Source organism: Pongo abelii, chromosome X (assembly GCF_028885655.2).
Source record: "Pongo abelii isolate AG06213 chromosome X, NHGRI_mPonAbe1-v2.0_pri, whole genome shotgun sequence".
NCBI lineage: Eukaryota > Metazoa > Chordata > Mammalia > Primates > Hominidae > Pongo > Pongo abelii.
The window spans coordinates 143,101,110-143,129,027 of NC_072008.2; the positions used below are offsets into that span (position 1 = coordinate 143,101,110).

Sequence of the window (27,918 nt, forward strand, 5' to 3'; positions counted from 1 at the left end):
AGCGATTCTCATGCCTCAGTATTCTGAGTAGCTGGGATTACAGGCGTTCGCCATCATTCCCCACTAATTTTTGTATTTTTAGTACAAACGAGGTTTCACCATGTTGGCCAGGCTAGTCTCAAACTCCTGACCTCAAGTGATCCACCTGCCTTGGCCTCCCAAAGTGTTGGGATTACAGGCGTGAGCCATGGTGCCTGGCCTGTTTGTAATTTCTTCTTTCGAATTTCCCTATGACAATTTTTTTTCATTCTCAAATACCACCACTTCCATGCTCTTAACTTGTACAGTGTCTATTATCACTATTACAACACTTATCACAGTCTTCCTTAGATTGTAGTTATTTGTAACATGTCTTGTCTCCCATTCTGTATTTTAAAACTCATGAGGGTGAATACTATGTCTTCTTCACCTCAGTATTTTTCAGTGTGTAACTCAGTGCCTTGTAATGGAGTAAGTGCTCAGTAAATGTTTACTGTATCACTGAATAAAGTGAATAATTTAAAAATGCAAAACAGATTGAGTTTTCTAGTTCTGTTAGTAGATCTGAATGCAATTTTAAAGCGATAAACCAAGAATGATACAAAGGATGTACTTCCCTTAAGTGGTTTATGGACTTTCTCAGGTGAATAGGAGAGAGAGTCATAAGATACTGGATTCTTATTTCTCAAAATGTGGTAGATTAAAAGAGAATTTCAGTGCCTCACAGCATATAAATGGATTTGGATTTATTAGGTTGGTGCAAAAGTAATTTTGGTTTTTGCAATTCTTTTCAGCTACGAAATCGCAATTACTTTCGCACCAACTTACAGATGGAGACGCGATTAGACTAATGAACATATATATTCCCTACAAGAATGTGAAGACAGTAAAGTTTGTTAAACAATGTACTTTTCCTCCATGTAACCCCCAAAGTGGTAGGTAGGGAAGGGAAGAGGCAGCAGAGTTTGATGGGTATGCATCGAAACTTTAAAATACAAAGAAGAAAGTTTGAATTTCAGCACTCAATATTAGGTGAGTGACTTTGGGAATGTCCTATAACATTTCTGATTGCCCATTTCCTTGCATGTAATGCCTATGTCACAGAGGTATTTAGAGAAGTAAATGAACTAATGGATTGTGAAATTGTTTTGTGAGTTACAAAGCATTTTTGGTCACTCTTTTCTTCTGGGTTCTTACTGCTCTGTGTTCATCATTCTGCTATAGCACTTCCCATGTTGTATTGTAATTTATTTGTTTATATCTATCTCCCACTAGATTGAGCTTTTTTCAGAGCTAAGATTTTTCTTTTATTTATCTTTGGACACCAGGGCCTAACACACTGGTACTCAATAAATGTTTGATGAATGTGTGAATAAATGTTTCACGTCGGAGATGAACTCAGATGACCTATTAAGTTTCCTTCTAGTTTTGCTGTTTAAGATTCCATGAAGAGGTCTAGAAATAATTAGAGATTGACATAGGAAGAAATATTTAGAATGTGAAAATATGAACTTGGAGGACAGTTACAGATTTGTTAAACACATATTAACATTCTAGAGTGTACTTTCAAAAGGGAAATTGTTGAGACGGGTTAATTGAGTTTATATATAAAAAGGGAGGTTATGATTTGTCAAGTGAGAAGTAATTTTTCTGGCCAAGGAATGATAACAGCTGAAACGAATCTCTTAAAAGCTAGGAAATTTGGCAGAGGAATATTGTGGCTAAACAAATTCATTAGAGCAGAAAGGTATTAAAAACATTTTGAGAAGTGGAGTTAAATCATGGAAAACCAGGCTTCCTTATTAAGGTGCCAGAAACTGATGAGACATAAGGTGGAGGTTTTGTTTTGTTTGAAAGAGCTTGAAGCTACATCTCCAACAGGAGCAAAGTATGAGCCTTTGGAGAGCAGAATAGCTATACCTACTGAAAAAGTTGTTAGTAGACAGAAGAAATTATAAACACAATTTACAATGTAAACATTGTAGAAATAGTAAAATGAAAGAACAAATGACTGAAGTTGATTGAGTAAAGGCCAAATCACTTGTAATGAGAGATGAAAAACCATCCAAAACAATGATCGTAAATAAGAAATTGAGAAGAGATGACAAATATGATGGCATAATTAAAACGATAGACTTGGAACGGACCTTGGGAGAACTTACAACGAAAGAGCTAACCAGAGATTCCCTGAACAGTAGACCTCAAAGACTAAACTGGTAATATCATAGAGTGGCTATTAATACATTCTCTCTCTCTGGTCTCTGACAAAATGTCCAGGAGGGGAGAAGACAGATGTAATTGGTGGAGTGGGTTCAGGGATAATTTTCTCATCATAGAGGCTTATTTATTTATTTGTTTTTGAGACAGAGTCTCTCTACATTGCCCAAGCTGGAGTGCAGTGGCGCAATCTCTGCTCACTGCAACCTCCGTCTCCTGGGTTCAAGTGATTCTCTAGCCTCAGCCTCCCGAGTAGCTGGGATTACAGGTATGCACCACCACTCCTGGCTAATTTTTGTAGTTTTAGTAGAGATTGGGTTTCGCCATGTTGGTCAGGCTGGTCTTGAACTCCTGGCCTCATGTGACCTGCCTACTTTGGCTTCCTAAAGTGCTAGGATCATAGGCATGAGCTACTGCACCCAGGAAGAAATATTTCGACTGTAAAAACATGAAGTTGGAGGACAGTTACAGATTTGTTGCACACATATTAACATTCTAGAGTTATCATCATAGAGGCTTTATTATAGCATAGTGGAATGAGAAAAAACTTGCACTTAAAAAATCAGACACACCTGACTTAGAATCCCAGCTCTGCCTCTTTTAGTTGTTTGACCTTGAGCAAAGTACTTAATATCCCTAAAAGACATTAATAAGGAACTCTGTCCCCTTCCATAACTCCTGTTCTTCGGATGTCTGGGTTGTTCATCTAATTTTCGTATAATTTTTTGCCTGTTTTCAATTTTTTTAAATGCTGCTTTCTAAGACATTTTATCATCTCTATCTTCTAGCCCTTTTATTGAGGTTTTAATTCCTCTTGTCATATTTTTAATTCCCAAGAGCTCTTTTGTTTTCTCAGTAGACTTTAAAATTTCTTGTTCTTGTTTTATGGTCACAATATCTCATCTAATCCCTCCGAGGATGTCAATGATAGATTTTCTTTTTAAAAGTTTCCTTCTGAGCTTCAGGGATCTTCCCCAAGAGAACAGACCTCCAGTTTTCTGCTGGTTTTGGGGAAGGGAAGTTATTTGGCCCTGCAGAATAGGGCAAGGAATCTGCAAGTCAGCTTCCTAGGCTGACTTTCAAGCAGTCCTCCTGGTTATTACCTCTCTTTCATGCCTACTTACAGGAGTACCTGGTACTACAAGTTCCTGAGCCCTTTTGGAATTCTGTGGTATAAGTGGATTTGCGTTTCAGCTTTCCCTACTGATGACTTGGGATGCATGTTTCTCAGTTCTGGTAATTCAGTTACTATTTGTTCAGCTGCTATATCTAGTTTCCAAAATTTGTTGCTAGTGTCTTCTCTCCCTATTCTCCTACCTTGTGTGTTTATGCCGTTTTATAATTCCCTTACTGTAATTTTATCAGGGTTTTGAGGAAGGAGGAGAGCTAAATGTGTGAGTTAAATTATCTGCCATCTTTAACCAAAAGTCTCTTAATTCTTTTTTTGTTTTTTAAAATTATTTTATTTTCCCTTCAGGGGTACACGTGCACACTTGTTTCATGGGTATTCTTAACTCTTCATGTCTTTTATATCCATCTCTTTTCATTTTACCCATCACCACATTATGCAGCTTCTTACCTCTTCCTATCTGGGCTCCTTTCCTCTATCATCTCGTCCCTTAGCTCTGTTTTCCACAATGTTGTGGATTCATCTTCCCAAACAACTGCACTGTGTATCAGAGTTTTGATTGTAAAAAACTCTTCTGTTGCTTCTTAATGCCAAAAGGAGAAAATCAAAGTCTTCCACAGTCTAGCCTCTGTCTACTGTTTCAACCTTATTTTTTAGGCTTTCCGAAACACTCATATCCATCTCCATACCCATCCCCACTTGTAGCTTTGGTCAAACTTGTCTGGTGTACCAAATAAGTAGGGACACAGCAGCTAGGCTTGCTTGGTAATGTATCCAGTAGACTTAGAAGTTGGCCTGTTGATTTTGAGCAACCAATTTAAAACTCCTTAAGTGAATACCTGTCTAACTTGAAGGCATCTTATGGCCCCTTTCAGCCTAGGATTTGAAAATCTATTTTCCATGTATGCTATTTCTTGATTGTGTTCACTATATAGCATATCGAGTTTTTTCCATAGTCTATTACTCACACCTTATTTACCTTCTGCTAGACTTTGAAGGTGCAAGGATGAGTAGGCTGTGGAAATTACATCCTATAAGAAACTTCCATCTTCTTTCTTATATGGTATTAAGTTTAAGCCATAGCTCAATGACTGGGTATACACATTGTGATTTAATATTCTTCTAGGATTTAACATTGTAATTTATTATACCCTTCTTATGAAAAGAATGTCTGGATATTCATAGGTGTGGTGGCTCTTGCCCACCAGTCCAGTGCTTTGAGAGGCTGAGATGGGAGGATCACTTGAGCCCAGGAATTTGAGAACAACTTGGGCAAGGTAGTGAGACTTCCTCTCTACAAAAAAAGTTAGCCAGTCCTGGTGGCACACACCTGTAGTTCTAGCTGCTCAGGAAGCTTTAGTGGGATGGTTGCTTGAGTCCAGGAGGTTGAAGCTACATGTAAGCTATGATTGTGCTGCTGCACTCCAGCCTGGGTGACAGAGCAAGATATTATCTCAAAAAAAAAGTTATGTTTATAACATTTTCCTGAAAGTACATTGTTTTCTTTTGTTGTACACATTTTTAAATTAAAAATTTAAAAATTTAATGGACATATAATATTTGTACATATTCTTGGGGTACATAGTGATATTTCAATGCGTATAAAGTATAGTGATCAAATCAGGGTAATTAGCATATCCATCATCTCAAAATTTATTATTTCTTTGTGTTGGGAACATTCAATATCCTTCTAGCTAGCTATTTGAGACTATATGACATACTATTATTAGTTGTTGTCATCCTACAGCGTTAGAGAATGCTAGAACTTATTTTTCTTATCTAGCTGTAATTTTGTGGCCTTTAACAAATCTCTCCCTACCCCTTGTTTTCTAATGACTTTTTTCTCCCTTCAGAATTGTATTTGCTGATCTCTTTATTATGATGAAAATTCTCTGGATGGAAGGGTCATCAGCTGTCATCTCCTTTGCTACTCTGCTAGATATCCTTACAATTTGGTTTGGAATTTCAGTACCACTAACATTTTTTGGTGCATATTTTGGAAATAAAGAAAAGGTAAACTTCTAAAATACTGCTTTTGGCCACTGAGCGATGACTGAAATAATACCTCAGTGTATAATATTACACGTGAAATATGAAAACTCCCACTGGAGAAAACTACAGAGAATAATCATTTTGAAATAAAAGATACTTAAAAAAATTAAGTAAAGGACAGTAACATTTTCAAAGACATTAATGCATTTCCTACATTATCAATTGTTTATATTTCCTTTTACCTCTGATGAACCAAATTAAAAGGATATATTGTAGAAAGGCTGACATCGGCCAACTCAGGAAACTAATAGGGTTATACAGTGAGAGAAGAAAGTCAAGATGTAGTCCAAGGAATGGGGCTATTCAGTTTACAGATTTGAAGTTAGCCTATTCCACATATCGGAGAAAGGTATAGGATACCAAAAAGTCTCAATGAGGCCACACAGCCAAAAAACTCTTCAAGGATACAGCATGAGATTGCAGAAGAAATGTTGGAAAAGACAAAATGGGAGGTGGAGTTCCACAGAGAGCAGCAAAAAGAAAATTTTCTGAAAACTATTGACACATTCTTAGACAAATTCTAAGAGAGAACTTTTGGGCATTTTAGATTATTTTGCATTAGAATAGTCACTAGTAAATCTTTCCAGTCTCTCCCTTGGAAATTATAAAAAAGGATAAATATCCTCATTGACTGTTTAGCTGTGTGTCATTTAGTATGGTGCCACTGGTCGCATGTGGCTGTTGAGCACCTGAAATGTGGCTGTCTGAATTGAGATGGGCTCTATGTGGAAAATACACACCAGATTTTGAACACTTAGAACACGACAAAGATAATGTAAAATATTTGCTCAATGATTTTATATTAACACAAGTGTAAATCATAATATTTGGACATGTTAGACTAAATAAAATATGATGTTAAAATTAATTCCATCTGTTGCTTTTTACTTTTTTAAGGGGGCTACTAAAAAATTTAAAACTACACGTGGCTTGCATTATACTTCCATCGCACAGCACTGGCCTAGCCCCTGCCCACACGACTGCTTTTTGTTGTTTTCTTTATACAATTGTTGTTTTCTCAAAGCTGCCTTTGAGAAAAATGCTCCTGTAAATATTCCATGCCCTCTTCAGAGTCAAGATTCTGTTTTGTGATAATATCTGTATAGATGTTTTTCAGTTTCATTTCATTCTGATTCTCACTTCATTTATTTCCGAGCAGATTAGTTGTCCAGTTCACACAAACCAGATCACCTGTCAGATTCCTCCATAGAACTTCTTTACAAAACCACTTCTTGGCATCATAATTGGTGGCATTTTCCCCTTCGGCTGTATTTTTATTCAACTCCTTTTCATTCTGAACAGTATTTGGTGAGTATTACATCTTCATAATCTTAAAAGTGTTAGTTTTTAGTAAATTAACATTCCTATAGTTTAAGGAGGTTAAATTCTGATGAACATTGATGCAAAAATCCTCAATAAGATACTGGCAAACAGAATCCAGCAGCACATCAAAAAGCTTATCCACCATGATCAAGTGGGCTTCATCCCTGGGATGCAAGGCTGGTTCAATATACGCAAATCAATAAATGTAATCCAGCATATAAACAGAACCAAAGACAAAAACCACATGATTATCTCAATAGATGCAGAAAAGGCCTTTGACAAAATTCAACAACCCTTCATGCTAAAAACTCTCAATAAATTAGGAATTGATGGGACGTATCTCAAAATAATAAGAGCTATTTATGACAAACCCACAGCTAATATCATACTGAATGGGCAAAAACTGGAAGCATTCCCTTTGAAAACTGGCACAAGACAGGGATGCCCTCTCTCGCCACTTCTATTCAATATAGTGTTGGAAGTTCTGGCCAGGGCAATTAGGCAGGAGAAGGAAATCAAGGGTATTCAATTAGGAAAAGAGGAAGTCAAATTGTCCTTGTTTGCAGATGACATGATAGTATATCTAGAAAACCCCATCGTCTCAGCCCAAAATCTCCTTAAGCTGATAAGCAACTTCAGCAAAGTCTCAGGATACAAAATCAATGTGCAAAAATCACAAGCATTCTTATACATCAATAACAGACAAAGAGAGAGCCAAATCATGAGTGAACTCCCATTCACAATTGCTTCAAAGAGAATAAAATACCTAGGAATCCAACTTACAAGGGATGTGAAAGACCTCTTCAAGGAGAACTACAAACCACTGCTCCAGGAAATAAAAGAGGATACGAACAAATGGAAGAACATTCCATGCTCATGGGTAGGAAGAATCAATATCATGAAAATGGCCATCCTTCCCAAGGTAATTTACAGATTCAATGCCATCCCCATCAAGCTACCAATGACTTTCTTCACAGAATTGGAAAAAACTACTTTAAAGTTCATATGGAACCAAAAAAGAGCCCGCATCGCCAAGTCAATCCTAAGCCAAAAGAACAAAGCTGGAGGCATCACACTACCTGACTTCAAACTATACTACAAGGCTACAGTAACCAAAACAGCATGGTACTGGTACCAAAACAGAGATATAGATCAATGGAACAGAACAGAGCCGTCAGAAATAATGCCACATATCTACAAGTATCTGATCTTTGACAAACCTGACAAAAACAAGAAATGGGGAAAGGATTCCCTATTTAATAAATGGTGCTGGGAAAACTGGCTAGCCATATGTAGAAAGCTGAAACTGGATCCCTTCCTTACACCTTATACAAAAATCAATTCAAGATGGATTAAAGACTTCAATGTTAGACCTAAAACCATAAAAACCCTAGAAGAAAACCTAGGCATTACCATTCAGGACATAGGCATGGGCAAGGACTTCATGTCTAAAACACCAAAAGCAATGGCAACAAAAGCCAAAATTGACAAATGGGATCTAATTAAACTAAAGAGCTTCTGCACAGCAAAGGAAACTACCATCAGAGTGAACAGGCAACCTACAAATTGGGAGAACATTTTCGCAACCTACTCATCTGACAAAGGGCTAATATCCAGAATCTACAATGAACTCCAACAAATTTACAAGAAAAAAACAAACAACCCCATCAAAAAGTGGGCAAAGGACATGAACAGACACTTCTCAAAAGAAGACATTTATGCAGCCAAAAAACACATGAAAAAATGCTCACCATCACTGGCCATCAGAGAAATGCAAATCAAAACCACAATGAGATACCATCTCACACCAGTTAGAATGGCAATCATTAAAAAGTCAGGAAACAACAGGTGCTGGAGAGGATGTGGAGAAATAGGAACACTTTTACACTGTTGGTGGGACTGTAAACTAGTTCAACCATTGTGGAAGTCAGTGTGGCGATTCCTCAGGGATCTAGAACTAGAAATTCCATTCGACCCAGCCATCCCATTACTGGGTATATACCCAAAGGACTATAAATCATGCTGCTATAAAGACACATGCACACGTATGTTTATTGCCGCATTATTCACAATAGCAAAGACTTGGAACCAACCCAAATGTCCAACAATGATAGACTGGATTAAGAAAATGTGGCACATATACACCATGGAATACTATGCAGCCATAAAAAATGATGAGTTCACGTCCTTTGTAGGGACATGGATGAAACTGGAAATCATCATTCTCAGTAAACTATCGCAAGAACAAAAAACCAAACACCGCATATTCTCACTCATAGGTGGGAATTGAACAATGAGAACACATGGACACAGGAAGGGGAACATCACACTTCGGGGACTGTTGTGGGGTGGGGGGAGGGGGGAGGGATAGCATTGGGAGATATACCTAATGCTAGATGACAAGTTGGTGGGTGCAGCGCACCAGCATGGCACATGTATACATATGTAACTTACCTGCACATTGCGCACATGTACCATAAAACCTAAAGTATAATAATGATAATAATAATAATAATAAAAGAAAAAAAAAAAAGAATAAAAAAAAAAAGAGAATAAAAAAAAAAAAAATTCTGATATGATAATACTTCATTTACCTCCACTTTATCCAGTAAATAACAATCTGACCTAGAAGAATTTCCTAGAAAACCGAGACTTAATTCATGACTTTAAAAATATTTATTTTTAATTTTTGTGGGTACACAGTAGGTGTATATATTTATGGGGTACATGAGATGTTTTGATACAGGCATGCAGTGCATAATAATCACATCTATGGAGAACGAGGTATCCATTCCCTCAAGCATTTATCCTTTGTGTTTCAAACAATACAATTATGCTCTTTTAGTTATTTTAAAATGTACAATTAAACTATTATTGACTATAGTCACCCTGTTGAATTCACAATTTTTAAAAGGCACGTTTTGATGGAAATATTTATAAAGATTTACTTTTTTGGCTGGGCGCAGTGGCTAACACCTATAATTCCAGTACTTTGGGAGGCTAAAGCAGGTGGATCACTTGAGGTCGGGCGTTCAAGACCAGCCTGGCCAACATGGTGCAACCCCATCTCTACTAAAAATACAAAAATTAACCGGACGTGGTGGTGGTGACTGTCTGTAATCCCAGCTACTCGAGAGGCTGAGGCATGAGAATCACTTGAACCTGGGAGGTGGAGGTTGCAGTGAGCTGAGATCGTGCCACTGTACTCCAGCTTGGGCGACAGAGTGAGACTCCATCTCAAAAAAAAAAAAAAAACAAACAAGCTGCAAAATAGATTATAGTAACCATATTTTCCAGATGTTCTTGATGGGAAAGTAGTTTTAAAATGAAAACTAAAAGGTTTTTCAGACAATTAATTTTCATTTCAGTGAAAAGCAATGTGCTTGTTTTTTATTTTATTTTTGTTTTTTATTTTTTTGAGACAGGGTCTCACTCTGTCACCCAGGCTGGAGTGCAGTGGTGTGATGTCGGTTCACTGCAACCTCCACCTGCCTCCCAGGTTCAAGCAATTCTCGTGTCTCAGCCTCTTGAGTAGCTGGGACTACAGGCGTGCACCACTATGCCCAGCTAATTTTTGTATTTTCAGTAGAGACAGGGTTTCAACATGTTGGCCAGGCTGGTCTTGAAGCAATGTATTTGTTGCATACAACTTTGTATACATTTATTATCTAGGGAGGTGCTTCTCCTCAATACTCATCCCTCACTCTCATACTCAGGTATGTATTTTACATGAGATTTTTAGGTGGGGTATTGATCGGTTCATCAATTTCTTTTTATTTCCAGAAGGCTTTTTAAAATGGATGTTGTCGCTGGGTGTGGTGGCTCATGCCTTTAGTCCCAGCATTTTGGGAGTCTGAGGCAGGGGGAATCACTTGAGGCCAGGAGTTCAAGGCCAGCCTTGGGCAACATAGCAAGATCCTGTCTCTACAAATGAAATAAAATTAAATAAAAAATTAGCCAAGCATGGTGGCACGTGCTTGGCTAAAAAATTAGCCAAGCATGGTAGCCTGTAAGTTCCAGCTACTTGAGAGGCCGAGGCAGGAGGATCACTTGAACTCAGGAGGTTGAGACTGCAGTGAGCTGTGATTGCACCACCGCACTCTAGCCTGGGTGATGGAGTGAGACCCTGTCTCTAAAGTATTAGTTAATTAATTGGAATGGGCATTGATCATCCCAACTTAGCTCAGGTCTGTAATAACCACGAGAATTAACTGCATTCTTTCAAAGTTTCACCTAGATGTAATCCACACACAGATTTTTTTAAAAGGCACGTTTGAAAGTATATTTAATAGAATTATGTGTGCTGTGCTGTAAAGACATATTTGGAAAAGCTGAATGTCAGCAGGCTTTCTAAGGCAAAAGTGGTATTTGAATCTGTGATTTTCTGTATGATGTAGTTGTTGGTATTTATGGCATTTGCAGCCTTCCATTTCTGAAGAGAATGTTTTTAAATATGTATGGAGAAAATTATGGTGATATTGATGAGTCTCAAGTGAGAACTAACTTATATGACCAGAGAAACATGGATAAGAGCAGCACTGGTTCTGACTAGAGAAGATATGGCCAAACTCTGAAACTGCATAGGTAAGGGACTATTTTTTGGTACTTAATGGGTAAGTGGAGATTTGGAATACAGAGTTGAATGTTTAGGGGAAAAATAAAAAGAAAAAAAAAAGGTTTAAAGAAGTGTGTGACTGTCTATTGTATAGATTTGGATTGATCTTTCTGTGTGTACTGTTAAGTTAAAGTTTATTTAAACCTCTTATTTTTATTTTCAGGTCTCATTAGCTGTACTACATGTTTGGCTTCCTTTTCTTAGTCTTTATAATTCTTGTGATTACTTGCTCAGAAGTTACAGTTTTGCCGTATTATTTTCATTTATATGCTGAGGTAAAGCCATAAGAAACTAATGCATTTGCTATACTTGCATTATTGGAATTGGAAGTCTGTGTTTAGAAAATAATTGAAATAAATGATAACTGCATGTTTCTACAACTTGGGATCAGTTTTATATTGTGTTTTCCTATTAACACATTTTGACTTTGATGTGGCTGTCAAGTTAAGGCTGCTTTGATGGAAAATTTAAATAGAAAGTGATTTCTCTTTGGCTGGTTATTGTAATTGCTGCATGATATTCGGTTAACAGAAAAATATAAGGGACCGATTTAATATTTATCAAGTTCAATGATATTTCCTTTTCTTTTTTTGAGATAGGGTTTCACTCTGCCGTCCAGGCTGTAGTGCAGTGGTGCAATCTCAGCTCATTGTGACCTCTGCCTCCTGGGTTCAAGCGATTCTCCTGCCTCAGCCTCTCTAGTAGCTGTAGTAGCTGGGATTACAGGTGACCACCACCACACCCAGCTAATTTTTGTGTTTTTAGTAGAGACGGGGTTTTGCCATGTTGCCCAGGCTGGTCTCAAACTCTTGGGCTCAAGTGATCCACTCTCTTTGGCTTCCCAAAGAGCTGAGACTACAGGCATGAGCCACTACGCCCAGCCGATGTTTTCTTTTTAACAATTAAATTTTTTCTTTGCAGCTTAAGCCAGGATTCTGGTTTGTTGGTTTGAGATAGTGGCTAAAGGTCCTTTCTCTTCTTTCATTTTATTGCCTTTTGGTTACCACAGACACAATAGTTCTTTTTACCCCAGTCCCATTTTTCCCCGATATCATTCTGGATAACAGCTGGTAGTGTACATTGTTCTCTTAAATCCCCTAAATCCATTTTATTTTGGTAGTTAAATATGACTCTTCAAAGATGACAGACAATAGAGGGTTCAGGGAATGATTGTTGTATACATGTTGTCTTAGACATTTTCTTCTTGTGCTATTGGTATAGAGGTACAAAATATAACTATATATATACTTAAATATACTTATGTAGTATACTTATACTTAGCTGGTGTATTAGTTCATTTTAACACTGCTGATAAAGACATACCCGAAACTGGGAACAAAAAGAGGTTTAATTGGACTTATAGTTCCACATGGCTGGGGAGGCCTCAGAATCATGGCGGGAGGCGAAAGGCACTTCTTACATAGCAGCAAGAGAAGAATGAGGAGGAAGCAAAAGCAGAAACCCTTAATAAACCCATCAGATCTCATGAGACTTATTCACTATCACGAGAATAGCATGGGAAAAACAGGCTGCCATGATTCAATTACCTCCCCCTGGGTCCGTCCCACAACTGGGAGATACAATTCAAGTTGAGATTTCAGTGGGGACACAGCCAAATCATATCAGCTGGTCATTAATTGTATGGTACATTTTGCCTTAGAGAATCTGCAGCAATCATTAATGAGGCATACAACAATAAGCATATAATGGATATGTTTTTATTCCTAAGAAAATGTTTTCGGGGGGTCCTGAAGACTACCCACATGTTTGGTGACTCACTAGAAGGAGTCGTGGGACTGAGCATACAGATGCATACATGGGTAGGCTACAGAAAGGATGCCCATAGGATCAGTGAGGGAAAAAGACAGGTGGAGCCTGGAGAAATCCAGGCACAGCCTTCCTATGTTGTTCCCTCCCATTAGAAAGCACACTGAGTATGCTTCTTTCTCCAGCAGTGAGAAATGCAGTGATAAATATGCAATGTTCTGCCCAGGGAAGTCCGTTAGAGATTTCAGCATCCAAGGTTTTTATGGGGAGTAGTCACATAGGCACCCTCTGCCTAGCAACTACAAAATTCCAGACTCCCCAAAGGAAAGCAAGTATTCACCATAAATCACATTGTCTGTACAGTTCTAGGCATAGCAAACCAGTCTACATCAGTCAGGGAATGACTAAATGCCAAATTCCCAGATGCAAACCAAGGGCCAACCTTGCAAGCAGGCTTTCTAAAGATAGTAGCCTCAGATCTACTACGTTAATTCTTTCCTGCACTGTCTTTTCCCATGGTCCTTGGCCACAGTGTCTTTGCAATATTATCATCGTCAGTAGGAGTCCATGGAACAGAGTGAGACCAACCTGCAGTATTGACCTTAGTCATGCCATCCATGGGTCCTGAATTGAGCCAGTTAAAGCAAATCTTATTAACCACAAGGTCTAGCCTAAATTTCTATATTATCCCCCTTTTAAAAAAATGGCTAGCCTGAGGCATCAATAGGCATAGCACAACTCTGGCCAGTATGTAGAAGCTGAACTGAATGCCTTCCAGGGCTGAGGAAATGTTATGATAGTCAGCCTGCACACATTAAAAGTCCAATCCCAGAGGGCACATGTGGTATCCCTGGAAACAAAGAGTTGACAATTGTTAGGATACCCCAAGCAGGGACATACATTACATATTTTATTAAATTTCTTATAAAAGTTTCTCTTTTATTCCTTTTAATCCATTATTTTATGGAGCTTATCTTGTGTTCTTGTTATAACTGCTAACCCATTTATGGTTAAAATTTCATCTGAAAAGTCATTTTTTCTACTTCTTTTTACAGGATTATCATTGGTGGTGACGATTTTTAACCAGAAGCTTTATAGCTATTTATCTTTTTACGTATGCAGTTCATTACTTCTCTGCCAAACTTCAAATCACAGAAATTGTGAGCTCTATTTTGTACTTTGGGTACACGATGATCATTGTGTTGATTTTCTTCCTTTTCATAGGTAACTACAGAATTACTCAGTATATTTCAGACTCTCCTAAGAGTCTTGGAGATAGCGGTAATGTAATAAACATCAATTAACAATTAGTGGAAGGAAAAGGGAACAAAGTCATCATGTTCATTTTTATGTGTTGCAGATAAAAGATTGCAAAGCTGAGGGACCTGGAGGGACCTTATGTACTTAGCTACAAGACTGTCCCTTGTGAATGTTTTAAAACAGGAATATGTTCCAAAGCACAGAAAGGGTTATGTGTAATCACCTTTGAACAGACTCCAAGCATAAAAAATAACCTACTTGAATAACTTTTAAATTAGTAAAATTAGATTAAATATGTCATCATATAAGCAATTATATGTGAAGGACAAAATGTATACTTCTCAGGATTACTCGTTTGGGGTTGTTATTTGGATTCATATGTGATGGGAACTTTTGTCTAGATTGATGCTTGAAGCAGGTGGAAAAAAATGGAATGTTTTATAAAATGCTCCACTTGGAGAAATAATGAAGTTGGAGAGCTCTGGGACCTTCTGAATGCAAGCAAAGTAGCATTTCTGCCTGTGTCATGTCAAGTTCTGGCTTTAACTCAAGTCATATCACTTGTATAGGTCAGATTGGAAAAGTTTAAGGATTTTCTCTGATTTTAACTCTCAGGTTCAACAAATATATAAAAATAAACAATGGACATTTGTTAAAAATCAAGACATTCAGACAAATGTAAACATTATCTGAGAAACCCGGCATCTTGGTGGTGGTTCCTTTTTCTATGTAATATCTAAAATATATATTACCTCTTACGTACTACTGGTCTCAACTGCTCAGTAAAGAAGAGACCATGTAGTCCTACTCTAATCTCTCAGCCACCAGCAGTTCTATTTAAAACTGAAGGCTTAAGAGCTTCTCACCATTCTAGTCCAAGGAGCAGACTCCTTATGCTTTTTTTTTTTTAAAAAAAAACCTTTTAATTGAAGCATGTGGACGGAAAAGCGCACGCATCATAAGTGTACAGCTTGATGAGTTATCACAAAGTGAACACACCTTTGTAACTAGCACCCCCACCAATAACCAGTTCATGATTATCAGCCCTGAAGCCACTGTTGGGCCTGCTTCTACTTGCTTTCCACAGGGCACCCACTATCTTGACTTAGCTCTAGCAGGGAGAGTGTAGGAAGGAAAGATTGATATGCTGATAAAAACTAGAGTTAAGTGACAGGAAGAGGAGGGAAAACAAGAAAAAGCACAGAGTGGCACAAGGGGAATCATCCAAATGATGTTGAAATGATTTCACAGGGTAGGTGTTGAGTGGTGTTAAAGATGCCAAAGAGGGTGAAGACTAGGGAAAGGCCATTCAATTTTGCAAGAATCACCCTTCGAGAGGCAGTGTTCAGTGTGGCGTGAACTGCTGCTGCTTGTTTTTTGAGGTCTTTCTGCACAAAGTGATTCCTGGTCACCTCAGCCCATAACAGCATAGATTAATTTGGCCCATCTTTGAATTGTATATAAATAGATTTACAAACACCACATAATAATACTCTTTTCTGTCTGATTTCTTTGTGGTTGGTTTCTTGCCCTTTATATTGCTTGTGAGAGTCCTCCACATCACTGTGTGTAGATGCAGTCTGTGTCCCTCATGTCTTTTGTTTTGGATCCACCTTCTACTTTGCCCAGTGAGTAACTAGCTTTTATATTTGTGTAGTATGCAGGTTGGATGTATGCAGCACAGTAATTTCAGACTTATGTTTTCCTCATTATCTAACACTTTAACTCAGGTTGCCTTTTTCTGGGAGTCTTATATTACAACAGCTTCTTTTAAAACAGATGTACTCTTGAATGGTAACATTGCCCACAAAAATCTTTTTCTGTTCCTTGGCTCCAGAACCTGCATTCTAGATTCTGTCACCACACCACATTGAACACTGCCTCTCAAAGGGTGATCTCTTGCCAAATTAAATGATTTTTCCTAGTCTTTGCCTTCTTTGGTTTCTTTATTTAATACCACTCAACATCTATTTTGTGAAGTCATTTCAACATCATTTGGATGATTCTCCTTGTACCACTCTGTGCCTTTTCTTGTTTTCCCTCCTCTTCCTATCACTTAACTCTAGCTTTTATCAGTATTTCATACCTTCCTTTCTATACTCTCCCTTTTAGAGCTCATTCAGTCCCATGGCTTCACTTTTCTCCTCAATGCTGACTGCTCCCCAACCTGTATTTCTAACCATAGTCTCTATCTGGCTGAATTCTGAACATTTCCATGTCCCACTGGTACTGCAAACTCACCATGCTCCCAAAATGAAGTTAGCACTTCCTTCTCTACAAACTGACTTATCTTAATTTCTTTCTGTCTTTGACCATCATCACTAATCTCTGATCTCCTTGACCTATTTTGAATAAATTCTTAACATAGCCCTTCTGTGTTAGCCCATTCTCACGCTGCTGATAAAGACATACCCGAGACTGGGTAATTTATAAAGGAAAGAGGTTTAATTGACTCACAGCTCTGCATGGTTGGGGAGGCCTCAGAAAACGTACAATCGTGGTGGAAAGGGAAGCAAACACGTTCTTCACGTGGCAGCAGCAAGGAGAAGTGCAGAGTGAAGTGGGAGAAAAGCCCCTTATAAAACCATCGGATCTCATGAGAACTCACTATCAGGAGAACAGCATGGAGGTAACCACCTCCATGATTCAGTTACTTCCCACTGAGTCCCTCCCATGACACATGGGGATTATGGGAACTACAATTCAAGGTGAGATTTGGGTAGGACACAACCAAACCATATCACCTTCCATGATTTATAGCTAATCAATCATAACTTCCCTATTTATTCTTCTTAGAAACCTCTTGTTGCCATATATTCCTTTTTTTCATACTCCTACAGTCTTTATCCAGGCCTTTACTTCTTTGTTCTTGGATCATTGCAATAGCCTCTTACTTGGTTTGCTGAACTCTAGTCTCTCTTTTTCTAACACACTTTTCATGCCAACCTGCTTTCAGATGAACTTATTTTTTTCTTCTTATAATAGTGCAATTTGAGTTCCCGGGCAAGATGGCCAAATAGGAACAGCTCCAGTCTGCAGCTCCCAGCGAGATCAACACAGAAGGCAGGTGATTTCTGAGTTTCCTACTGAGGTACCCTGCTCATCTCACTGGGACTGGTTAGACAGTGGGTGCAGCCCACAGAGGGCAAGCAGAAGCAAGGTGGGGCATCGTCTCACCCAGGAAGCACAAGGTGTTGGGGAACTCCCTCCCCTAGCCAAGGGAAGCCGTGAGGGAACTTGCCGTGAGGAATGGTGCATTGTGGCCTAGCTACTATGCTTTTCCCACGGTCTTCCCAACCCACAGACCAGGAGATTCCCTCGGGTGCCTATACCACAAGGGCCCTGGGTTTCAAGCACAAAACTGGGTGGCCATTTGGGCAGACACCAAGCTAGCTGCAGGAGTTTTTTTTTTTTTTTTTTTGTACCCCAGTGGCTCCTGGAACAATAGCAAGACAGAACTGTTCACTCCCCTGGAAAGGGGGCTGAAGCCAGGGAGCCAAGTGGTCTTGCTCAGCGGATGTCACCCCCATGGAACCCAGCAAGCTAAGATCCACTGTCTTGAAATTCTTGCTGCCGGCACAGTAATCTGAAGTCGAGCTGGGAAGCTCAAGCTTGGTGGGGGAGCAGTGTCTACCATTACTGAGGCTTGAGTAGGCGGTTTTCCCCTCACAGTGTAAACAAAGCTGCTGGGAAGTTCAGAGTGGGCGGAGCCCACCACAGTGCCGCAAAGCCATGGTAGCCAGACTGTTTCTCTAGATTCCTCCTCTCTGGGCAGGGAATCTCTGAAAGAAAGGGAGCAGCCCCAGTTAGGAGCTTATAGATAAAACTCCCATCTCTCTGGGACAGAGCACCTGGGGAAAAGGGCGGCTATGGGCGCAGCTTCAGCAGACTTAAACGTTCCTGCCTGCTGGCTCTGAAGAGAGCAGTGGATCTCCCAGCACAGTGCCGGAGCTCTGCTAAGGGACAGACTGCCTCAAGTGGGTCCCTGACCCCCCAGCCTCCTGACGGGGAGACACCGCCCAGCAGGGGTTGACAGACAGCTCATACAGGAGAGCTCCAGTTGGCATCTGGCGGGTGCCTCTCTGGGATGAAGCTTCCAGAGGAAGGAGCAGGCCAGCAATCTTTGCTGTTCTGCAGCATCCACTGGTGATACCCAGGCAAATAGGGTCTGGAGTGGACCCCCAGCAAACTCCAGCAGATCTGCAGAAGAGGGGACTGACTGTTAGAAGGAAAAATAACAAACAGAAAACAATAGCATCAACATCAAATAAAAGGATGTCCACACAAAAACCCCATCCGAAGGTCACCAACATCAAAGACCAAAGGTAAATAAATCCACGAAGATGAGGAAAAACCAGGACAAAGAGGCTGAAAATTCCAAAAACCAGAATGCCTCTTCTCCTCCAAAGGATCACAAATCCTCGCCAGCAAGGGAACAAAATTGGTTGGAGAATGAGTTTGATGAAGTAGGCTTCAGAAGGGGGGTAATAACAAACTCCTCTGAGCTAAAGGAGCATGTTCTAACCCAATTCAAGGAAGCTAAGAACCTCGATAAAAGGTTAGAGGAATTTGTAACTAGAATAACCAGTTTAGAGAAGAACATAAATGACCTGATGGAGCTGAAAAACACAGCACAAGAACTTCATGAAGCATACACAAGTATCAATAGCCAAATCAATCAAGCAGAAGAAAGGATATCAGAGATTGAAGATTAACTTAATGAAATGAAGTGTGAAGACAAGATTAGAGAAAAAAGAATGAAAAGGAACAAACAAAGCCTCCAAGAAATATGGGACTATGTGAAAAGACCAAACCCACGTTTGATTGGTGTACCTGAAAGTGATGGGGAGAATGGAACCAAGTTGGAAAACACACTTCAAATATTATCCAGGAGAACTTCCTCAACCTAGCAAGACAGGCCAACATTCAAATTTAGGAAATACAGAGAACATCACAAAGATACTCCTCAAGAAGAGTAACCCCAAGACACATAATCGCCAGATTTACCAAGGTTGAAGTGAAGGAAAAAAATGTTAAGGGCAGCCAGAGAGAAAGGTTGAGTTACTCACAAAGGGAAGCCCATCAGACTAACAGCGGATCTCTCTGCAGAAACCCTACAAGCCAGAACAGAGTGGGAGCCAATATTCAACATTCTTAAAGAAAAGAATTTTCAACCCAGAATTCCATATCCTGCCAAACTAAGCTTCATAAGTGAAGGAGAAATAAAATCCTTTACAGACAAGCAAATGCTGAGGGATTTTGTCACCAACAGGCCTGTCTTATAAGAGCTCCTGAAGGAAGCAGTAAATATGGAAAGGAAAAACTGGTACCAGCCACTGCAAAAACATATCAAAATGTAAAGACCGTTGACACTATGAAGAAACTGCATCAACTAATGGGCAAAATAACCAGCTAGTATCATAACGACAGGATCAAATTCACACATAACAATATTAACCTTAAATGTAAACAGGCTACATGCCCCAATTAAAAGGCACAGACTGGTAAATTGGTTTAAGAGTCAGGACCCATTGGTGTGCTGTACTTAGGAGACCCATCTCATGTGCAAAGACACAAATAGGCTCAAAATAAAGGGATGAAAGAAGATTTACTAAGCAAATGGAAAGCAAAAAAAAAAAAAAAAAGCAGGCGTTGCAATCCTAGTCTCTGATAAAACAGACTTTAAATTAACAAAGATCAAACAAGAGAAAGAAGGGCATTACATAATGGTAAAGAGATCAATGCAACAAGAGCTAACTATCCTAAATATATATGCAGCCAATGCAGGAGCACCCAGATTCATAAAGCAAGTTCTTAGAGACCTACAAAGAGACTTAGACTCCCACACAATAATAGTGGGAGACTTTAACCCCATACGTCAATATTAGACAGATCAATGAGACAGAAAATTAACAAGGATATTCAGGACTTGAATTCAGCTCTGGACCCAGCAGATGTGATAGACATCTACAGAACTGTCCACCCAAATGAACAGAATATACATTCTTCTCAGCATCACATCGCACTTACCCTAAAATCGACCATATAATTGGAAGTAAAACACTCCTCAGCAAATGCAAAAGAACAGCAATCACAACAAACAGTCTCTCAGACCACAGTGCAATCAAATTAGAACTCAGGATTAAGAAACTCACTCAAAACCGCACCACTACTTGGAAACTGAACAACCTGCTCCTGAATGACTCCTAGGTAAATAACGAAATTAAGGCAGAAATAAGTTATTTGAAACCAATAAGAACAAAGACACAATGTACCAGAATCTCTGGGACACAGCTAAAGCAGTGTTTAGAGGGAAATTTATAGCACTAAATGCCCACAAGAGAAAGCAGGAAGATCATCGACACCCTAACATCACAATTAAAAGACCTAGAGAAGCAAGAGCAAACAAATCCAAAAGCTAGCAGAAGGCAAGCAATAACTAAAATCAGAGCAGAACTGAAGGAGAGAGAGAGACGAAAAACCCTTCCAAAAAAGTCAGTGAATCCAGGAGCTGTTTTTTTGAAAAGATTAACAGAATAGATAGACCACTAGCCAGAATAATAAAGAAGAAAAGGGAGAAGAATGAAATAGACACAATAAAAAATGTTAAATGGGACATCACCACTCATCCCACAGAAATGCAAACTACCATCAGAGAATACTATAAACACCTCTACGCAAATAAACTAGAAAATCTAGAAGAAATGGATACATTCCTGGACACACACACCCTCCCAAGACTAAACCAGGAAGAAGTCGAATCCCTGAATAAACCAATAACAAGTTCTGAAATTGAGGCAGTAATTAATAGCCTACCAACCAAAAAAAGCCCAGGACCAGATGGATTCACAGCCAAATTCTACCAGAGGTACAAAGAGGAACTGGTATCATTCCTCCTGAAACTATTCCAAACAATAGAAGAAGAAGCACTCCTCCCTAACTCATTTTATGAGGCCAGCATCATCCTGATACCATAACCTGGCAGAAACACAACAAAAAAAGAGAATTTCAGGCCAATATTCCTGATGAACATCGATGCAAAAATCCTCAGTAAAATACCGGAAAACCTAATGCAGCAGCACATTAAAAAGCTTATCCACCCCGATCAAGTCGGCTTCATCCCAGGGATGCAAGGCTGGTTCAACATATGCAAATCAATAAACGCAATCACATAAATAGAACCAATGACAAAAACTGCATGATTAACTCAATAGATGTAGAAAAGGCCTTTGATAAAATTCAACACCCTTCATGCTAAAAACACTCAATAACCTAGGTATTGATGGGATGTATCTCAAAATATTAAGAGCTATTTATGACAAACCCACAGCCAATGCTGGAAACATTCCCTTTGAAAACTGGGACAAGGCAAGGATGCCCTCTCTCACCTCTCCTATTCAACATAGTATTGGAAGTTCTGGCCAGGGCAGTCAGGCAAGAGAAAGAAAGAAAGGGTATTCAAATAGGAAGAGAGGAAATCAAATTGTCTCTTTGCAGATGACATGATTGTACATTTAGAAAACCCCATCGTCTCAGCCCAAAAACTCCTTAAGCTGTTAAGCAACTTCAGCAAAGTCTCAGGATAAAAAATCAATGTGCAAAAATCACAAGCATTCCTATACAGCAAGAACAGACAGAGAGCCAAATCATGAGTGAACTCCCATTCACAACTGCCACAAAGAGAATAAAATACCTAGGAATCCAACTTACAAGGGATGTGAAGGACCTCTTCAAGAACTACAAACCACTGCTCAAGGAAATAAGAGAAGACACAAATAGAAAAACATTCCATGCTCAAAGATAGGAAGAATCAGTATCATGAAAATGGCCATACTGCCCAAAGTAATTTATAGATTCAGTGCTATTCCTATCATGAAGCTACCATTGACTTTCTTCACAGAATTAGAAAAAACTACTTTAAATTTCATGTGGAACCAAAAATGAGCCCGTATAACCAAGACAATCCTAGGCAAAAAGAACTAAGCTGGAGGCATCACACTGCCTGACTTCAAACTATATTACAAGGCTACAGTAACCAAAACAGCATGATACTGGTACCAAACTAGACATAGACCAATAGAACAGAACAGAGGCATCAGAAATAACACCACACATCTACAACCATCTGATCTTTGACAAACCTGACAAAAGCAATGGGGAAAGGATTCCCTATTTAATAAATGGTGTTGGGAAGACTGGCTAGCCATATTTAGAAAACTGAAACTGGACCCCTCTTTACACCTTATACAAAAATTAACTCAAGATGGTATAAGATTTAAACGTAAGACCTAAAACCATAAGACCTAAAACCTAGGCAATACCATTCAGGATATAGGCATGGGCAAAGACTTCATGACTAAAACACCAAATGCAATTGCAACAAAAGCCAAAATTGACAAATGGGATCTAATTAAACTAAAGAGCTTCTGCACAGCAAAAGAAACTATCATCAGAGTGAACAGGCAACCTACAGAATGGGAGAAAATTTTTGCAATCAATCCATCTGACAAAGGTCTAATATCCAGAATCTACAAGGAACTTAAATTTACAAGAAGAAAACAACTCCATCAAAAAGTGGGCAAAGTATATGAACAGACACATTTCAAAAGAAGACATTTATGCGGCCAACAAACATATGAAAAACTCATCATCACTAGTTATTGGAGAAATGCAAATCAAAACCACAATGAGGTACCATCTCATACCAGTTAGAATGGTGATCATTAAAAAGTCAGGAAACAACAGATGCTGGAGAGGATGTGGAGAAATAGGAATGCTTTTACATCAGTGGTGGAGGGTAAATTAGTTCAATGATTGTGGAAGACAATGTGGTGATTCCTCAAGGATCTAGAACCAGAAATACCATTTGACCCAGCAGTCCCATTACTGGGTATTTACCCAAAGGATTATAAATCATTCTACTATAAAGACACATGCACACGTCTGTTAATTGCAGCACTATTCACAATAGCAAAGAGTTGGAACCAATCCAAATGCCAATCAATGTTAGACTGGATAAAGAAGATGTGGCACATATATACCACAGAATGCTATGCAACCATAAAAAAGGATGAATTAATGTCCTTTGCAGGGACATGGATGAAGCTGGAAACCGTCATTCTCAGCAAACTAACACAGGAACAGAAAACAAAACACCACATGTTCTCACTCATAAGTGGGAGTTGGACAATGAGAACATATGGGCACAGGGAGGGGAACATCACACACTGGGGCTTGTTGTGGGGTGGGGGGCAAGGGGCTGGATAGCATTAGGAGAAATACCTAATGTAGATGACAGGTTGATGGGTGCAGCAAACCACCATGACACATGTATACCTATGTAATAAACCTGCATGTTCTGCACATATATCCTAGAACTTAAAGTATAATTTTAAAAAAAAGGAAAAAAATAGTGCAATTCAGTCCAAGATTATTATTATTATTTTTTTTGAGATGGAATCTTGCTCTGTCACCCAGGCTGGAGTGCAGTGGCGTGATCTCGGCTCACTGCAACCTCCACCTCCCGGGTTCAAGTGACTCTCCTGCGTTAGCCTCCTGAGTAGCTGGGACTACAGGCACACACCCCCACACCCAGCTAATTTTTGTATTTTTAGTAGAGACGAGGTTTCACCATGTTGGCCAGGATGGTCTCGATCTCCTGACCTCGTGATCCACCCACCTCAGCCTCCCAAAGTGCTGGGATTACAGGTGTGAGCCACCGTGCCCGGCCCCAAGATTACTTTTAACAGGTCAACTCATATTTACAGAATGCTTACACTGTGCTGGACACTGTGTAAGTGTTGGGAACACAGTGGTGAAGACAGATAAGTTTCCCTGTTTTTATGGACCCTTCTATTCCAGTGGGAGACATTAAAGAAAAATTGTGGGTTTGGTGAGCTTTGTGAAATAAGTGATGTTGAAGAAGAGGTGGATGGTCAAGTGTTCCAAGCAGAGGTGGCAGCATGTTTGAAAGTCCTTAGTGGGAAGTAGTTTGACATCTTTAAAGAACACAGAAAAGTCCAGCATGGCAAGGGAGGGAGGTGGCAATAGTGAAGTTAGAAAGGTATGGAATAGGACGGGTGCAGTGGCTTATGCCTATAATCCCAACACTTTGGGAGGCCAAGATGAGAGGATCCCTTGCACCCAGGAGTTTGAGACCAGTCTGGGCAACATGATGAGACCCTGTCTCTACAAAAAATTAGCTGGCATGTGGTGGCACATGCCTGTAGTCCAGCTGCTTGGGAGGCTGAGTTTGGAGAATCATCTGAGACCGGGGAGGTTGAGGCTGCAGTGAGCCATGATCATTGAACCGCTGCACTCCAGCCTGGATGACAGAGTGAGACCCTGTCTCAAACAAAAGAAGAGAAGAGAAAAGAGGGAGAGAGGGAGGGAGGGTGGGAGGGAAGCAGGCAGGAAGGAAAGGAAAGGAACAGTCAGATCTTATGAGGATCTTGTAAATAATATTAAGGAATTTGTTTTATTGTGGGAGTGATGGGAAGTTGAAGGGTTTAAACAGTGTAATAGGCCAGGCACAGTGGCTCATTTCTATAGCCCCAGCACTTTGGGAGGCCAAGGCAGGCAGATCACTTAAGCCTAAGGATTCGAAAGCAGCTTGGGCAACATGATGAAATCTTGTCTCTACAAAAAATATTTTAAAAAACATAACCAGGAATGGTGGTGTGTGCCTGTGATCCCAGCTACTCAGGAAGTAGTTGGATCACTTGAGCCCAGGAGATCAAGGCTATAGTGAACCAAGATGGTGCCACTGCACTCCAGCCTGGGTGACAGAGCAAGACCCTGCCTCAAAAATAAAATGAAAATAAAACAGGGCGATAATGCCATTTTCCCTATTCAAAAATTGTAATAGCATCATACTTCCTCCTCTGTCAAGGTCTAAGCTCACCTTGGTGTTGGGAGCTTCCATAATGTGGTCTTGCTTGTTATTCAGTGTGTTTTCTAAGCCTCTGAAAGCTGAACTACTCACTAAGTTCAAGCTTGTCTCCTGCCCTTTTTTTTTTTTTGAGACGGAGTCTCGCTCTGTCGCCCAGGCTGGAGTGCAGTGGCACGATCTTGGCTCACTGCAAGCTGCGCCTCCCGGGTTCACGCCATTCTCCTGCCTCAGCCTCCCGAGCAGCTGGGAATACAGGCGCCCGCCACTACGCCTGGCTAATTTTTTTGCATATTTAGTAGAGACGGGGTTTCACTGTGTTAGCCAGGATAGTCTCGATCTACTGACCTCGTGATCCACCCGCCTCGGCCTCCCAAAGTGCTGGGATTACAGGCGTGAGCCACCGCACCTGGCATATCCTGACTTTTTTAGCATGTTTCCCCAACTAGATCGGCATCTCCTTGAGAGCAGGGACTACACTGTATGCCTATTTTGTGTCCTTTGGAGTGCTAAGCCCATATTCTTCTTGACTTCATAGAGTATGGAAGAGAGGAGATAACATCATGGGATCATTTTTGTATATCAGTTTTAAAATTAAATCATGGGTATGAGAAACCTCCAAAGTAAATTCTGGGTACTGTTCATATCACACACACAAAATAACTGATTTTGACATCTGTTTTCTAGAACTGTCCTTTAAGAAGCTGTCTTCTTATAGACTCTTAAATGGCATTTCTTTATATTTTATCATTATATGTTGAGGTTCATAGCAGGAAGCAAGGCTTATTATCTATTTTCATGTTTCACTTGTGAGGAATAAGTCCTCAATTAAATAATTAGCCTTGAGAATATAGATGTACATAAAAGTACAATTATTAATTTGTGATTACCCTTTTTCCTGTGGACAAACATTTTTAAAATTAGCAATACTTACTCATTTAAAACATGCTGAGGAGCTTCACACTTATTCATGCTTATTGATTCAAACTTATTTAGAATAATTATGCATTCATTCAAAGCTCTTCCTTGTGGTCACCACATTCCCCTTTGGTGCTTGAATTCATCCATAGCATCACAGCAGAAGTACAGGACTTCATAGCTGTCACCTTGCTTTCTTTTTTTTTTTTTTTGAGACAGAATCTTTGTCTATCGCCCAGGTTGGAGTGCAGTGGCATGATCTTGGCTCACTGCAGCCTCTGCCTCCTGGGTTCAAGTGAGTCTCCTGCCTCAGCCTCCTGAGTAGCCAGGATTACAGGCGCCTGCCAACATGCCTTGGCTAATTTTCGTATGTTTAGTAGAGACAAGGTTTCACCATTTTGGCCAGGCTGGTCTTGAACTCCTGACGTCAGGTGATCTGCCCACCTCGGCCTCCCAAAGTGCTGGGATTACAGGTGTGAGCCACTGCACTGTGCTATTGATACCTGTCACCTTTCAATATTGAGTATTGTGACTGTAGGAAGACACTTTGTTTATATAGTAAGTACTTTTCCATGTTGCAATATACCCTTCATATTTATCATGTTTATGGCTGCATATTGGGCAGATTACTTTGCTGAACCATTTCTTCACTATTGAACTTGTTGTTTTCCCCCATTTTGGATTATTTCCTTAAGATAGTCTGTGAAGTGGGATGACGGTCAAAAAAACATGAATATTTTTGTTTTTTTTTTTAATGCCTTTCTGCTGTGACCTTGCCTGGCATTGGGTATTATTTTTAAAAAGAAACAAAAAGCAGTGTTCTTTTTTGTTCATGCAGTGTGTCTAAAATGGCACCCCATTGTTTTCTTCCTCGGTTTTGGAGCAAAAGGAAGTGATATATATTCTGGCTGGTGTTCCTCTACCCAATTTTTATTGGGTAGCACACTTACAGATGTGTAATGAAAAGTCAAAATATGACTCAAGGGACAGGAATAGGGAGGATAAACCACAGCATATGAAGAAAAGGTACCAGGAGTGAAATTTTATATTTTTATAGATAAATGCAAATGAATTTCAATTAAGGTTGGATGACTTGCCCCAAATCCTAATTAGTTTCCTTCCTTCCTTTTTCTCTCTCTCTCTCTCTTCCCCTTTCTTTCTTTCTTTCTTGCATTCTTTCTTTCCTTCTTTTTCTCCTTCCTTCCTTCCTTCCCTCTTTCTTTTCCTTCCTTCCTTCCTTTTCTTTCTTTCTTTCTTCTTTCCTTCCTTCCTTCCTTCTTTCCTTCCTTCCTTCTTTCTTTCTTTTTTTCTTTTTCCTTCCTTCTTTCTTTCTTTCTTTTCTTCCTTCCTTCCTTCCTTTTTTCTTTCCTTTCTTTCCTTTGTTTCCTTTCTTTTCTTTCTTTCCTTCCTTCCTCCCTCCCTCCCTCCCTCCTTCTCTCTTTTTCTTTCTTTTGATGGTGTCTCACTCTGTCACCCAGGCTGGAGTGCAGTGGCACGATCTCAGCTCTCTGCAACCTCTGCCTCCCAGGTTCAAGTGATTCTCCTGCCTCAGCCTCCAGAGTAGCTGGGATTACAGGCGCCCACCACCATGTCTGGCTATTTCCTGTATTTTTAGTAGAGACGGGGTTTCACCATGTTGGCCAGGCTGATCTTAAACCTCTGACCTCAGGTGATCTGCCCTCCTCAGCCTCCCAAAGTGTAGTGATTTTTTATTTGATTCAGGATTTTGTTTTAGATATCAACAAATGAGTTAAACTCTTAAGACAGTGA

General features: G+C 39.7%; 1 protein-coding gene across 2 annotated transcripts in view; it reads left to right on the forward strand.

Annotated features, from left to right (window-relative positions):
* LOC129053077 (transmembrane 9 superfamily member 2-like) overlaps positions 1 to 27,918 on the forward strand; it is a 71,542-nt gene that overhangs the window by 33,999 nt on the left and 9,625 nt on the right. Inside the window, exons 2-6 of one of the 2 annotated variants that reach the window (XR_008518202.2) lie at positions 5,179 to 5,338; positions 6,537 to 6,685; positions 11,123 to 11,284; positions 14,138 to 14,242; positions 17,328 to 17,409. Coding sequence is in view for 1 of the 2 variants with exons in the window: in XM_054545134.1 (XP_054401109.1) it covers positions 5,179 to 5,338; positions 6,537 to 6,587 (211 nt within the window). In the remaining variant the exon portion in view is untranslated. Of the gene's footprint in view, positions 1 to 5,178; positions 5,339 to 6,536; positions 6,686 to 11,122; positions 11,473 to 14,137; positions 14,243 to 17,327; positions 17,410 to 27,918 lie in introns of those variants that run through there. The other variant, XM_054545134.1, reaches the window with a different exon arrangement.